The following is a 14,868-nucleotide window of genomic DNA, read 5'->3' on the forward strand; positions in this document are numbered from 1 at the left end:
CCCATTCAGCATCGTTCACACCCTCTTAAGCCTTAGCCCCACCCATATTTTTAAGGATTCACGTGGGGCCATGTGCTAAACAGATTAAGGTAGTGTAGTATCTAAGTTAAAGTGTTGAAAGTGGTATATATCCTTATCTGACTTTGGTGCAGGTCATGTTCTTCACATTACCGTCTCTGGTAAACACTGTATCAATTAAAATCAAAGTTTATTTCTCACAGCTAACATTAGGCTATAACTAGCAATCCAAATGGCTTTCTGAGATACGAATAATAGTACTACACAGATCACGTAACGTTAGCTAGCTAACGGTACGCTTTAACTTGCAATGAAAACAACTTTCTGACATAATTAGAAACTTATAGTATCAGAAAATGTAGCTAGCTAGACTCTTACGATCTCCTTATCTATTATACTCTGCTTCCACAGGGCATTCCACTGATTTTAAAACTTGGTCAACTTCTTCCGTGAGCATGCTACATGGCAGACCAATCCAAACTCATTTCTCGGCATGTCCAGCCCACCCATTATCTCAGCCAATCATGGCTAGCGGAAAGCTTCCTGTCTTTTTCCTTGGCTAAACCAATTAGGCTCATAATTTACCCATTTTTATCATATTTACAGATGGAATACAAGTTTGTTATTAAGGCTCATGAAAGTAAACATGTTCATGATTGCATTTCTGCAAAGGAACGCATTTTGATAAAAAATGTATGTTTACGTTCAAATGCCTCTCCTGTAAAGTAGTGACGTGCGACATACACCTAGTTTCCTGAAACGAGTCACATATGCCGTTTGTATAAGGATAATTATCACCCTACACACTACACACAAAACAAACTTTCCTGAACCAACACTTGCTCTTGACAGATTTGTCCGTCTGACTGCCAGATGGTGAAGCGTGATTCATCACTGCAGAGAACGAGTTTCCATTGCTCCAGAGTCCAATGGTGGCAAGCTTTACAACATTGCAACTGATGCTTGGCATTGTGCATGGTGATCTTAGGCTTGTGTGCGGCTGCTCGGCCATGGAAACCCATTTCATGAAGCTCCCGACGAATAGTTCTTGTACTGACATTGCTTCTAGAGGCAGTTTAGAACTCTGTAGTGAGTGTTGCAACCGAGGACAGACAATTTTTATGCGCTTCAACACTTGTGTGGCCTACCACTTTGCAGTTGAGCCGCTGTTGCTCCTAGACGTTTCCACTTCACAATAACAGCTATTATAGTTGACTGGGGCAGCTCTAGCAGGGCAGACATTTTAAACTGACTTGTTGGAAAGATGGCATCCTAGGATTGTGCCAGGTTGAAATTCATAGCTCTTTAGTAAGGCCACTCTACTGCCAATGTTGTCAATGGCGATTGCATGTCCGATTTTAAACACCTGTCAGCAACGGGTGTGGCTGAAATAGCCAAATTCACTCATTTGAAGGGGTGTCCACATACTTTTGTATATACAGTGCATTCGGAAAATATTCAGACCCTTTGACTTTTTCCATATTTTGTTACGTTACAGCCTTATTCTAAAATGGATTAAATAAAAAATCAATACACAATGCCACATAATGAAAAGCAACAACAGATGTTTAGAAATTGTTATTATTAGTAAATTGGTAACAATAGACAAACACAGTGTGCTTAAACTAATAACACACAAATTATTGTATTTTTCTTGTCTATATTGAATAGATAATTTAAACATTCACAGTGTAGGTTGGGAAAAGTATGTGAACCCCTAGGCTAATGACTTCTCCAAAAGCTAATTGGAGTCAGGAGTCAGCTAACCTGGAGTCCAATCAATGAGATGATATTGGAGATGGTTAAAGCTGCCCTGCCCTATAAAAAAACACACACAATTTGAGTTTGAAATTCACAAGAAGCAGTGCCTGATGTGAACCATACCTCGAACAAAAGAGATCTCAGAAGACCTACGATTAAGAATTGTTGACTTGCATAAAGCTGGAAAGGGTTACAAAAGTATCTCTACAAGCCTTGATGTTCATCAGTCCAAAGTAAGACAAATTGTCTATAAATAGAGAAAGTTCACCACTGTTGCTACTCTCCCTACGAGTGGCCATCCTGCAAAGATGACTGCAAGAGCACAGCGCAGAATGCTCAATGTTAAGAAGAATCCTAGAGTGTCAGCTAAAGACTTACAGAAATCTCTGGAACATGGTAACATCATCTCTGTTGACGAGTCTACGATACTTAAAACACTAAACAAGAATGGTCTTCATGGGAGGACACCACAGACGATGCCACTGCTGTCCAAAAAAAAGTAGAAGTTTGCAAAAAAGCTGAAGTTTGCAAAAGAGCACCTGGATGTTCCACAACGCTACAGGCCAAATATTCTGAGGACAGATGAAACTACAGTGAAGTTGTTTGGAAGGAACACACAACACTATGTGAGGAGAAAAAAAAGCACAGCACACCAGCATCAAAACCTGTTCCCAACTGTAAAGTATGGTGGATGGAGCATCATGGTTTGGGGCTGCTTGGCTTCCTCAGGGCCTGGACAGTGTGCTATCATTGATGGGAAAATTAATTTTCAAGTTTATCAAGACATTTTGCAGGAGAATGTAAGGCTATCTGTCCGCCAATTGAAGCTCAACAGAAGTTGGGTGATGCAACAGGACAACCACCCAAAACACAGAAGTAAATCAACAACAGAATGGCTTCAACAGAAGAAAATACGCCTTCTGGAGTGGCCCAGTCAGAGTCCTGACCTCAACCCGATTTTGAGAGCGGTTCACACCAGACATCCCAAAAATATTGCTGAACTGAAACAGTTTTGTAAAGCGTCCATAGTTCCAGATCTGGGGAAGGGTACAAAACATTTCTGCAGCATTGAAGGTCCCCAAGAGTACAGTGGCCTCCATCATTCTTGAATGCCAAGTGTCACATCTGGAGGAAACCTGGCACCATCCCTACGATGACGCATGGTGGTGGCAGCATCATGTTGTGGGGATTTTTCTTTAGTGGTAGGGACTGAGAGACTAGTCAGGTTTGAAGGAAAGATGAGCGGAGCAAAGTACAGAGAGATCCTTGATGATAACCTGCTCCAGAGCGCTCCAGACCCCAGACTGGTGCGAAGGTTTACCTTCCATCAAGGCAACAACCCCAAGCACACAGCCAAGACAATGCAGGAGTGGCTTCGGGACAAGTCTTTGAATGTCCTTGAGTGGCCCAGCCAGAGCCCGGACTTGAACCTGATTGAACATTTCTGGAGAGACCTGAAAATAGCTGTGCAGCGATGCTCCCCATCCAACCTGACAGAGCTTGAGAGGATCTGCAGAGAAGAATGGGAGAAACAGATACAGGTGTGCGAAGCTTGTAGCGTCATACCCAAGAAGGCTTGAGGCAGTAATCGCTGCCAAAGGTGCTTCAATAAAGTACTGAGTAAAATGTATGAATACCTATGTAAATGTGATGTTTCCGTCTTTAAAAAAGATATATAAATTTGCTAAATGTTCTAAAAAACTGTTTTTGCTTTGTCATTAAGGGGTATTGTGTGTAGATTGAAGAGGGGAGGAACTATTTAATCCATTTTAGAATAAGGCTGTAACGTAACAAAATATGGAAAACGTCAAGGGGTCTGAATACTTTCCGAATGCACTGTATAGTGTATCTTAAGATGGATGCACTAATTGTAAGTCACTCTGGGTAAGAGGCCGTCATTTTAAATAAGATTTGTTTCTTACCTGACTTGCCCAGGTAAATAAAGGTTAAACAACATGTAAATAAAGATTGTCTGTATGTATGGTATTTGAATCAGCCCCTTTTCAGGGAATTGGGGTTACATATTCGATTCGCCTTTTCTCTCACGTACTCTCTCCAGTGCTCCTTTCTCTATGCACATGACTGAGAAGGAGGGAGGCTTATTTTCCTGGAGAGATATCTTGGAATGGAACCATCCCGAAAAAGATTAGCTCTCTGTGGCCAGCCCCCATGTTCCACAGCTGCTCTCTACTTGTGACAGGTCACACACTGTTCTGAGTTGTTCTGGGTGCAGGATGTTCTGAAAGCGCTTCCAGAGACCTTGTGTTACCCCGGCCCTGAGGAAGGGGAGAGGGGAGGAGACAGGAAGGGCGTGCACTGTGCACGCTGAAGAATGTCACTCAATAAGAGCAGAGCCAGATAGAAGGCTCTGAGCAGGGCCTGTGTCCGTGTGGGTGAGAGGTTGCCTCTCTGTCTCTTAGGGCAAGCAATCATAGGGCCACTTACAGTGTGGGTGAGAGGTTGGCCCTGAGTATCTCAAGGCCTGTCTGCTCGCTCCAGGTTTCAGGCTCCAGACCCAGTCTGCCTGGAGGATGGAGAGTTATGCACTCACACAGCTGTTTGGGACAAATGCCTGGCTCTGTAAACAACATCATACACTTCAGCTACTGAAACCAGCCTATTGAGGAACAAGTTATACTGTTCTTTGTTGGTTTGTTTGAGTGCTTATTTTCATGATCTTGTGACCTGACCATACAAATATCTAGGCCCTGGTGATCATAGGCCGTGTGTGCGTACTCACTTTACTCAAGTGTGACAGGGTGTTTCTGTATTGTATCATATGATGACTGTATGCATGGTGTTTGTGTTACAGATATCTGGTCGTTGGGGGTGATCCTTTACATGCTGGTGTGTGGACAGCCCCCTTTCCAGGAGACCAATGACAGTGAGACGCTCACCATGATCATGGACTGTCGCTACACTGTCCCAGCCCACGTCTCCGCAGACTGCAGAGAGTGAGTACCACCCATCACCTACAGAGATAGACCCACAGCTTTCTCTCTCACACATCCATGCATTGACCTTAACACAGTGAGAATATGTAATATGGTTTTATTATTCCATCAGATGCTGTGGTTATATGACAAAAATACTTACACACATAATAATCATGATGCCAGTCAGTTGTCAGCTCCTGTGTTTACAAATACAATGCCCCAAATTGTCCTACCCCAACCTGTCCTACCCCAGCCTACACTGCCCTAGCCTGCCCGGCCCCAGCCTGCACTGCCCCAGCCTACACTGCCCTAGCCTGCCCGGCCACAGCCTACACTGCCCCAGCCTACACTGCCTTAGCCTGCCCGGCCCCAGCCTACACTGCCCCAGCCTACACTGCCTTAGCCTTAGCCCTAGCCTGCCCGGCCCCAGCCTACACTGCCCCAGCCTACACTGCCTTAGCCTTAGCCCTAGCCTGCCCGGCCCCAGCCTATACTGCCTTAGCCTTAGCCTGCCCGGCCCCAGCCTACACTGCCCCAGCCTACACTGCCTTAGCCTGCCCGCCCCAGTCTACACTGCCCCAGCCTACACTGCCTTAGCCTTAGCCCTAGCCTGCCCGGCCCCAGCCTACACTGCCCCAGCCTACACTGCCCTAGCCTGCCCGGCCCCAGCCTACACTGCTCCAGCCTACACTGCCCTAGATCATGCCCAGAAATGATAAACCAGTGTCTTCTATCTACCAAACTCTAAACCTCACACCTAACTGACAACCTTGTACAAACAGACTTCTGGACACGGTGTACCCTGTGATCATTGGCTGTTTTTGTCAATGGGGGCTAGCCAATCACTGAATAGGGAATACAATACTGAGTGTTGATTTTAAGGGGGGTAGAATAAAGAGCTGGCTAAAGGGAAAGTTCATGTCAGGCGTTATAGGAAATTGAGTGAGTTGACTGCAACCCATGCTGTATTGGATTGGCATGGGTGCGATCAATCCCTGCATACCTAGTCCATTCCATATCTGACCCCAGATCTCACCCCAGCTCTGGTATATATTAAAGATCAATCTTGACAAAACTGTATTTGTTCTAAAAGTTGTGTTAGCTGAGCCCCTTGTTACCAGTGCTATTTGTGGTTGAGACTGAAGAACACCCCTGCAGCCCCTGAACCTCAGACCAGAGACCTGGCAGATGTTGTGGTTCCGAAGCAGATGATTCTGCCTCAGGCATCTGGATGACTGGCTCAGGAACAGTTCCAAACATAGAACATGGGCCACATGACCAGGGCCCTGATGAAAGCTCCTTTAATGGGATGATGATTTCTTGCTAAACAGTTTAGTCCTGTGGGCAACAATCAACTGAGCGAAAGCACAGACCTCCTCTCCCCACCCTTCATCTCTTTCATTTTCTCTCTCTCGTTTCCCAGCTATTTATTTATTTATTTATTTCTCTCTCTCTCTCTCTCTCTCTCTCTCTCTAAGCTACTCTTAATTTGTATTTAGTGCTTTACTCTACAGTAGTGTTGTGAGATATGCATGGGTCAGTTAGGATGGTATGTAAATAATTAATTTCTATAAATATTTAAGTAGTTGTATGAATAGGATATACCAAACACCAACAGCATTATTGGAGGTTCAGATAAGCATGGGTACTTGAACAGTATAGATGGATTTAAGGGCAAATAGAACATTTCTGATAAGTGCATAGGCTGATTTGGTGATCCTGGTCTTACATGGTTAAACCAGGTAAAGACAGACGCGCACACACAGACAGACAAAACATTAGGAACACCTAATATTGAGTTGCACCCCCTTTGCCTTCAGAACAGCTTAAATATCGTCAGGGCATGGACTACAAGGTGTCGAAAGCGTTCCACAGGGATGTTGGCCCATGTTGACTCCAATGCTTCCTACAGTTATGTCAAGTTGGCTGGATGTCCTTTGGGTGGCGGACTATTCTTGATACAGACAGGAAACTGTTGAGCGTGAAAAACCCAGCAGCATTTCAGTTCTTTAGACACTCAAACCGGTGTGCCTGGCATCTACTACCATGGCACTCATACACAAGCCATGCCTCATTTGTCTCGCGGCTTTAAAACACTTATTTAACTTGGCTTTAAAACACTTATTTAACTTGTCCCCTCCCCTTCATCTGCACTGATTGAAGTGGATTTAACAAGTGACATCAATAAGGGATCATAGCTTTCACCTGGATTCACCTGGCCAGTCATGTCATGGAAAGAGCTTAGTGTATACACATACACTGAGCTCCCGACTTGGGCTTCCGAGTTGGCGCAGCGGTCTAAGGCATTGCATCTCAGTGCTAGATGCGTCACTAGGAGAACCTGGTTCAATTCCAGCCGTGATTGGGAGTCCCATAGGGCGGTGCACAATTGGCCCAGTGTCGTTAAGGTTTTTGCCGGGGTAGGCCATCATTGTAAATAAGAATTTGATCTTAACTGACTTGCCTAATTAAATAAATAAATGTGACACGGAGGGTGCAGTGGCACCCCCTGATGGTAATTCAAATGAGCTTGTAGAGGCTGCTCTCAGCCTTTCACTGCAGTGCAATAAAACAGTCGCATGAACAAATAGATGTCTGATGCAGACTTTGCATACCTCTATGCACACCCACATATAAGAGAGAAATACAAAGTCCCCATCCTGTCTCAGAGCCTGCATGATGATGCCAAGAGTCAGACTATGCCATGCTTCTCAGCAAATTATCTGCCTGGCCCTGCATGGATGCACCTAAAGAATGTCTGAGGTCTGCAGGCGCTCATAAATATTGATTAACTATGAGATAGGAGAGGGAATGAGATCAAACTGTCTATCACAGATATATGGGGTTATGTGCTTTGCCTGTCAATTACTGAATCAGTGTACATGAGAACTTCACTCACTTGTACCGGTGTTCCAAAAGGAGATATTTATATATAGTATCTGGTCCATAGATAATGAATTCTCTCTCTCTCTCTCAGTCTGATCTCCCATATGCTGCAGAGGGATCCATCTAGCCGTGCCTCCCTGCAGGAGATCGAGAACCACCCCTGGCTGCTAGGGGTCGACCCCTCGCCCGCGGGACACAGTGCCGCTCCCCTCACCTCCCACCGTAGCCTGTCCCCAGAGGAACACGAGGTCATCCTCCAGGCCATGACCAGTGGCAACATTGCAGACCGCGACGCCATCCAAGAGTGAGGACTTCTCTACATCTCCCTCTCCTTCCCATATTCTCTCTCTCTCAATATCTATCCTCTTCCTTTGTACCCTGCCACAGATCTGTACGTTTTTCAAGCAAGTTATGCGTTATGGATGTAGTTAATTTTGATAGTTCATTATTTTATTTTAAGTGTATACCAATCATTGTGTTGCACCCAGGGCTCTAGAGGCAGACCGATACAACCACATCACAGCCACGTATTACCTGCTGGGGGAGCGCATCCTGAGAGACAAGCAGGAGCAGCCCAGCGAGATGCCCAAAGTTGACAGCGCATGGGCTGAGCCACCACAACTCCAGTAAGACCTAATCACGTCCCTGACAGTCACATTACATACTAGGCCACTAACGGATCATGAACACTACTAATGTCCCTGTCTCTTCTACAGGAGGCCACTGTCTGAGCCTCTGGATCTGGAGCAAAGGGGGCTCCATGGACTTCTGCCTGGCTGTCCCCGCCGAGGGGTGTCAGAGTCTGGGGACTTCCTGGCCCACAGGCCCCTTTTGCTCCAGCCACAGCCAAGTCGCACAGAGAGCCCCTTCCCTGAGTACAGCACAGGGCTCTGCCTGGGGCTCACCCTGCACCCCCCACCCCCTGATGAACCCCTGCAGGTCAAAAGCCTGGGAGCCCTGCAGCTGATCTGTGAAGAGGATGAGGAAGAAGAAGAAGGGGAGGAAGAGGCAATCAAACCACATGTTGGACTTCATAATATTCAAGCACTGCCTCACACAATAGGCTTGGTATCAACCACTGGGTCTACAGAACAGTCAAGTCCCATACTCTCAGTTCCAGAGGCTCCACAGAGGCACCCAGTCAGAGTAGTGCCAGGTCAGGGAGAGGAAACAGGCCTGTTGGGCACCTCAGTGAAGGAAGCACTGGAGACAGAGAGGGGGGAGGGGAACAGGGAACAGCAGGACAAGGTTTCCAGCCACAACAAAGATATGGAGCCTGACCAGGTGGCAGCCAGACAGGAACAGGGTACAGTGGAGTCAGAGGAGAAGCCCATGGAGGAAGAGGACATGTCATGTGACCCACTGAGGCTAGGTAGTCATGCGACTTCAGACCAGCCAATCAATGGTTTAGAAAACCTGGTTCAGACAGTGGTAGATAGTCAACTCACTCCTAAAGCTCATCCTCCATGCCTGTCTCGCCTAGGGCGGGTGCAGTGTTGTCGGGGGCAACGAGAGCCTCCTACCCCATACATCATGGAAGGGGAGGAAGACACTATGCTTGAAAACAACAACAACACCACAGAGTCCAAGCCTAAGCTCCTGGTGCAGGGTGGGGGTTCCACTCCAAGCGCTTCACCCCGCTCTCTGCCACGTAACCACTGTGTGGACCTGGGTCCTGACGGAGTGGAGACGACACGCAAGGTGGGTGGGCCTGGAGGAGAGTCTGAGGTGGAAACGCCGGAGGAGCTCCAGTTGGAGAGATCCCATATTGCACCACAGGGTCCTCTTGGGCTCAGAGAGGCGGGGACCGACCCTGCGGTCAGACTGGATCCTGGGAAGGGGAAGAACGTGAACTTGCGAGACCGCCTACTGCAGTTCCCCCTCTGTGAGAAGGCCTTGTCCTTCAATATCCAGCCCACCTCCAAGGAGAAACTCCTGCCCTTCGCCCAGTACAACTGCTGCCACGTGCTGTAGGCGGGGCCACCTGTAGCTTTACCTCCCTATACCTCCCACATCACTCACTCACTTTATAGCCTGGCCACGGGGCACAAACTAGGGGTCCTCAGGCCCCTCAAGACAGCTTTACACCAGGCCAGAGCCTGTCACCGATCCATCTAGTTCAACACAAAACACCAGAGCAGTCTGGGTCCTGCCTGAACTAGAAGTCTGCATCCGACCTGAACTGAACTATCTTACTGTGACCTCAGACATTTTCTAGACAATTCTTGTTAGATCTGTGTAGCCCTTACCTCGTTATACTTAGCATCTACTGCTGCTTCCTTTGTGAGAAAATAACTCAACTTCTTGTGCTGCTACGTACTGAAGTTTATTAACTGCTTTTTGTGTAGTCTTCTTAGACTATCACTATATAGTATATAGCTTTGTATTGATTGCTATTTTAAAATCCCTTATATCGTAGCTCTTCATTTTGCACTAGCTTATCTCGAACTGAGCCCATTTCAGCGTATGGTATGTTGTCACTCTTAGGCCTGCTAGTACAGTGCTATAATTGTAATGTCTAGCATGAAGATGATGCATGCTGTAGAGGGGACAGCTATACTCCCTGCCTCAGCCGCCCGCCTACATTTGCTCAGCTAGCGGACTGATGAAAGGGTTGATGCTATTGACAATGTAGCTGGAAGCATGGTATCATTTAATGCTGGGGGTTGGATACGTCAGTGGTAATCTGAGAGGTGTACAGTCGCAAGGTTTGGGACCTAAACTGACTAATGCAGGGAGATCAAAATCTGTGAACAATTGTTGGACAGGGTTTAATACAAGAGACTTTTGAAAATGGATATGATTAAATCGACTACGGAATTGCAGGTCTTCCAGATTGTTTGTGTGTATATGTACTTTATTTAAAAATCTTTAATCGTTATTCTTACAAATGATATTGAACCCTTTTATTTTGTCGGACAACAGTTTCTTTGTCGTAGGACATATCCACAGGTGCGTGATTATAACTATTGTTTTGTGGTATCTAAGTGTGACAGAATGAATCAGTCTCATGAGTGATGACAGATACTGTACATTAAATTCCTGTATTTAAATCTGTATTATTTACCACATATGCCTCAGTGTACTCTGGGCCGTTAAACAAACAAACCGTGTCCCTGCATATTGTTGTTGGACTTGCCTGGGGATTTGTGTATATATGTATTCTGTCTGTCTATTGTTCTGAGAGTACAACCTATACATACTATTAAGAGATACCACTTGATAAATCAGAAATCCTAATCTAGATGCGAACTAGCTATTATGCAAAGAGAAATGAGAGTCCTCAGAAAGCTGTGTTCTTTCTCTTCAGTGGAATCCCCAGAGGACTGTATGAGAGCAGAATTAATGGCATACTTTTAGCCCCCTCATTGTGGAAGAGAAGAGTGTAGTGATGGACACAGAGCACTATCCTCAGCTGGCACACATTCATATGATATGGACACTTCAACCTCCCCTGTCTCCTTTCCTCTTCTGTCATTGGAATGGGGGGGTGGTCTCCATTCCACTCCGCCAACCAGCTGTCTCCTCCACACCTAGCCTGGGGTCACCTTACCTGGAAAGTGTCTGTCTGTCTGTCGGCCCATTGAACCTGATTTAAACTATGACTATAGAGCTGGATTCAATTAATAGCGCAGAAGATCAGCGTTGTAGCACGGTTTAAATTTTTAAGTAATTTTCAATTGAGCCGAAATATGAAGTGTTTACCGCGGAAGCACTGCATTTAAAACGGCAATTTGCGGTTGCTAGGTCCATTTTTTGACTTTTAAATTGGTGATATACCCACTCATTCTTGAAGAATATAACTTATAAATGCCTAATGAGCTTAGTTCAACAGTTGTACCCCATCACAATACATATTTTAACCTTTTACACCTCTTTGTTTGTAAACAAACATTGTATAGCCTCCAAACATGGTTAAGACTATCATTTTAATGTCATAGCTGGTCAGTCCTTGCACCCATAGCTCAGTCTATGAATTTGAGAGCGCTTACATTTCTCCAGCCCCATCCCTCCGCTGTTTACCAAATCAGTGGTGGGGTGGCCATTGTTGTTTGAACGGCAGATTTCACCTTTAAATTTCAATCACGCTATAACGCTGATTTTAGGCGCTACGGATCGAATACAACTCTAGGTCTCAATGAGATGTATTTATTTTTGTATTTATTTATTAAAATGGATTAAACCAGAGATATGGTGTGTGATGTGATTTAATGGGCTATATGTACTATAGGAAGGATAAACCAATGTATTATTACTCCTCTGAAACGGTCATGGAACATTGTCTTTTTTTAGCAGGTCAGATGAAAGTCCAAGGGAATTTCAGTACATTTTGACTAGAGCATACTGTACAAATGATTTTGATGGCAAAGTAAACTATACTAAATCAAGTACAACCATCAGCCTTGCTATCTACATTCATCCAACACTGCATCAGTTCTGAAATCTTCATTTTTTTAAAGATACTGATAATACATATGTAATAGATAGGCCTACATGTATTCCAACAACAAGCTCATCAATCCAAATGTTTTAAATATAGTAAACTTCAAGTAGAAGTGCACAGATATATTATGTGATATCAAGTACTCTCGTTGTATTTGTGATGTGCCTATTATAAGTTAAGCGTACAATGTAACGCTGATAATGTGAAATTACATGGAACACACTGTGGGAACATTTGACAAAATGATAAGCAAGATGAAAAAAAAGTATGCTAATCCTGTATGAACCCAATGAACTTAGCTCTTCTTCTTTGTGTTTCCCTTTAGTCCTGGCCTTCTCTCTAGTATCTCCCATGACATGAGAGACCGCTCTAGTTATGACTAAAGCAGTGCTCCAGAGGGAGATACTGACAGAGTTTCTTGGGGCGGAGAGCAGGTTCTCATGGCTCAGCTCCCAGACTTGTCTGTGGATCATCACCATCTTGGTCGTGGCAGCTGGTTCTAATGAGCCCCCAGGTCCAGAGTCTCCAGACCAACACTGGAGGGGAAACACGAACACCCTCGGGGGTTCCACAGCCTTCAAACTTTCTGCAGGAGTCAAAGGGAGATGTTTGTCATTGAGCTGATTGTTCCTTAAGATTCAGGGCTTTTCTATATCATTAACGATTACTCTAAATCTGATCACTCTCAGCTGCTGCTCAAGACCTTGCAGAGAGTGGATCGCAATCTGTTCCCTCTTTATTCTCACCCAGTCATGCTTGTCTTGGATCATAAAGGCTAGAATCATCTTGACCAGGATCAGGACAATACCATATTGATCGATTTGGGACAAAAGCGTGAAAATTGGCACACTTGTATAATTTTTCACGCTGAACAAAACCTGATGAAACGTCATTTAATCAAAGCCTCGGTTCGACCTGTAGCGCCTCCTATAGGTCAATGGTGAAAATGCATTTACCTGTATTGATGTTTTGGGTCATGGCTTCCACTGTGTTGGGTCTATATAGCCCCAGGGGCCACTACATGCTTGCACGGGGCTTTGCTGAAATGGCACTATATCAGTTTTTTTTCAGCGTGAAAAATTATACAAGTGTGCCAATTTTCATGCTTTTGTCCCAAATCGATCAATATGGCATTGTCCTGATATACAAGCGTTCCAATTTTCACTCTTCTATACCAAACGGAACAATTTTTGAAACGATCTACTGGATTAATGCTGACAAACACACACTTATGTCAGTTGGGCAGACGATGAACAGTAACAACGTACTGTACCTCCATCAGGATGGCTTCCCAACCCTAAACCTCTCCCTCGTACTGTACCTTGACCAGGATGGTGAAGAGTATGATGTTCTTGCCGCTGATCCATCCCTCAAGACAGAACAGCCGAACCCGAGGAGGCAGCAGCCAGCAGTTAGACATGACTGAGACAAAGCCCAGAACCTCAAACGCTGTCTGAAACATACACAGGCATACAATAATATGGTTACAGGTACATACAAGGACAGGAGCAAATACAGACACGTGCATAGTGACATAGATGGGCACTAATTAGACAATAACATTAACCACTACACATTGCGCACATCTATTTATTTACCAGATTTATCTACATAGATCATTTGCAGTAAAATTCCCTCTCTGTTCACATTTTCAAATTCCTTAGCTTAATACCACTTGACCTGCCACACTCCCATGTTGCACACGGGCTGAGAAGGGTTTCTGGAAGAGTTTAAAAATGTTGTACGCATCTGCTCTGATCTCGGTGAGGTTGTTAAGGAGCAGAAGGACATCACAAAATGACATCACAAAATAAAAACCAATATGACATTAGTTTTATATAGATAATCTCTGACCCTTCCCCACATTCTTATGTTAGAAGTATTGATCCAGTATTCGCTTTTGAATGTGTTAGAGTTTCGTCGGGAAAACTGTCTGTGGAACAAAGATACATTCCTATGCGCATTTAAAGAGGGAGGAAGAGAGTCTTCTTCTACCTTAATTTACGACAGGGCGTGAGGTGTCAAAACCCACCCACATCAGTTCCCTCCTCCACTCTGCGGTGGAAGTTTATTAATTACAAACCTGATCTTCCCATTTGGATCACACAAGGACAGTTGTGACAACAGCGTGCATTTAATGATGGTGTTAAATCAGGTTTTCTGGACATAACAAAGGATCGATTTTTGGTCTGGTTCTTTACACTATTTACATGAACAATATTGGTTTATCTGTAAAAAAAACTTTCACCTGTATGGAGATGACACTGTTGTGTTTGCTATTGCCCCCACAGCTGACCAGCCTCTGTCAGAGCTTCAATCTGCCTTTTTTGCCCTGCAGAAAGCCTTTGTTGAACTGAAATACAGTAGTAAGAAAAAGCATGTGAACCCTTTGGAATTACCTGGATTTCTGCATAAAATGGTCATCAAATTTGATCTGATTTTTATCTAAGTCACAACAATAGACACACATAGTGTGCTTAAACTAATAACACAGAAATTGTGTTTTTCTTGTCTATATTGAATACATAATTTAAACATTCACAGTGCAGGTTGGAAAAAGTATGTGAACCCCTAGGCTAATGACTTCTCTTAAAGCTAATTGTAGTCAGGAGTCAGCTAACCTTGAGTCCAATCAATGAGATGATATTGGAGATGTTGGTTAGAGCTGCCCTGCCCTATAAAAAACACTCACAAAATTGGAGTTTGCTATTCACAAGAAGCAGTGCCTGATGTGAACCATACCTCGAACAAAAGAGATCTCAGAAGACCTACGATTAAGAATTGTTGACTTGCATAAAGCTGGAAAGGGTTACAGAAGTATCT

The 14,868-nt window shown here is 44.6% G+C and overlaps 1 protein-coding gene across 1 annotated transcript in view; it reads left to right on the forward strand.

The window, feature by feature from the left end:
• Positions 1 to 11,789, forward strand: part of snrkb (SNF related kinase b) — a 39,335-nt gene extending 27,546 nt beyond the window's left edge. The window contains exons 3-6 of the mRNA XM_055934432.1: positions 4,592 to 4,733; positions 7,693 to 7,905; positions 8,090 to 8,227; positions 8,318 to 11,789. Coding sequence (XP_055790407.1) covers positions 4,592 to 4,733; positions 7,693 to 7,905; positions 8,090 to 8,227; positions 8,318 to 9,575 — 1,751 coding nt within the window. The 3' untranslated portion in view covers positions 9,576 to 11,789. The remainder of the gene's footprint in view (positions 1 to 4,591; positions 4,734 to 7,692; positions 7,906 to 8,089; positions 8,228 to 8,317) is intronic.
• The last annotated feature ends 3,079 nt before the right edge of the window (positions 11,790 to 14,868 follow it).

This window comes from Salvelinus fontinalis, chromosome 9 (genome assembly GCF_029448725.1).
Source record: "Salvelinus fontinalis isolate EN_2023a chromosome 9, ASM2944872v1, whole genome shotgun sequence".
NCBI lineage: Eukaryota > Metazoa > Chordata > Actinopteri > Salmoniformes > Salmonidae > Salvelinus > Salvelinus fontinalis.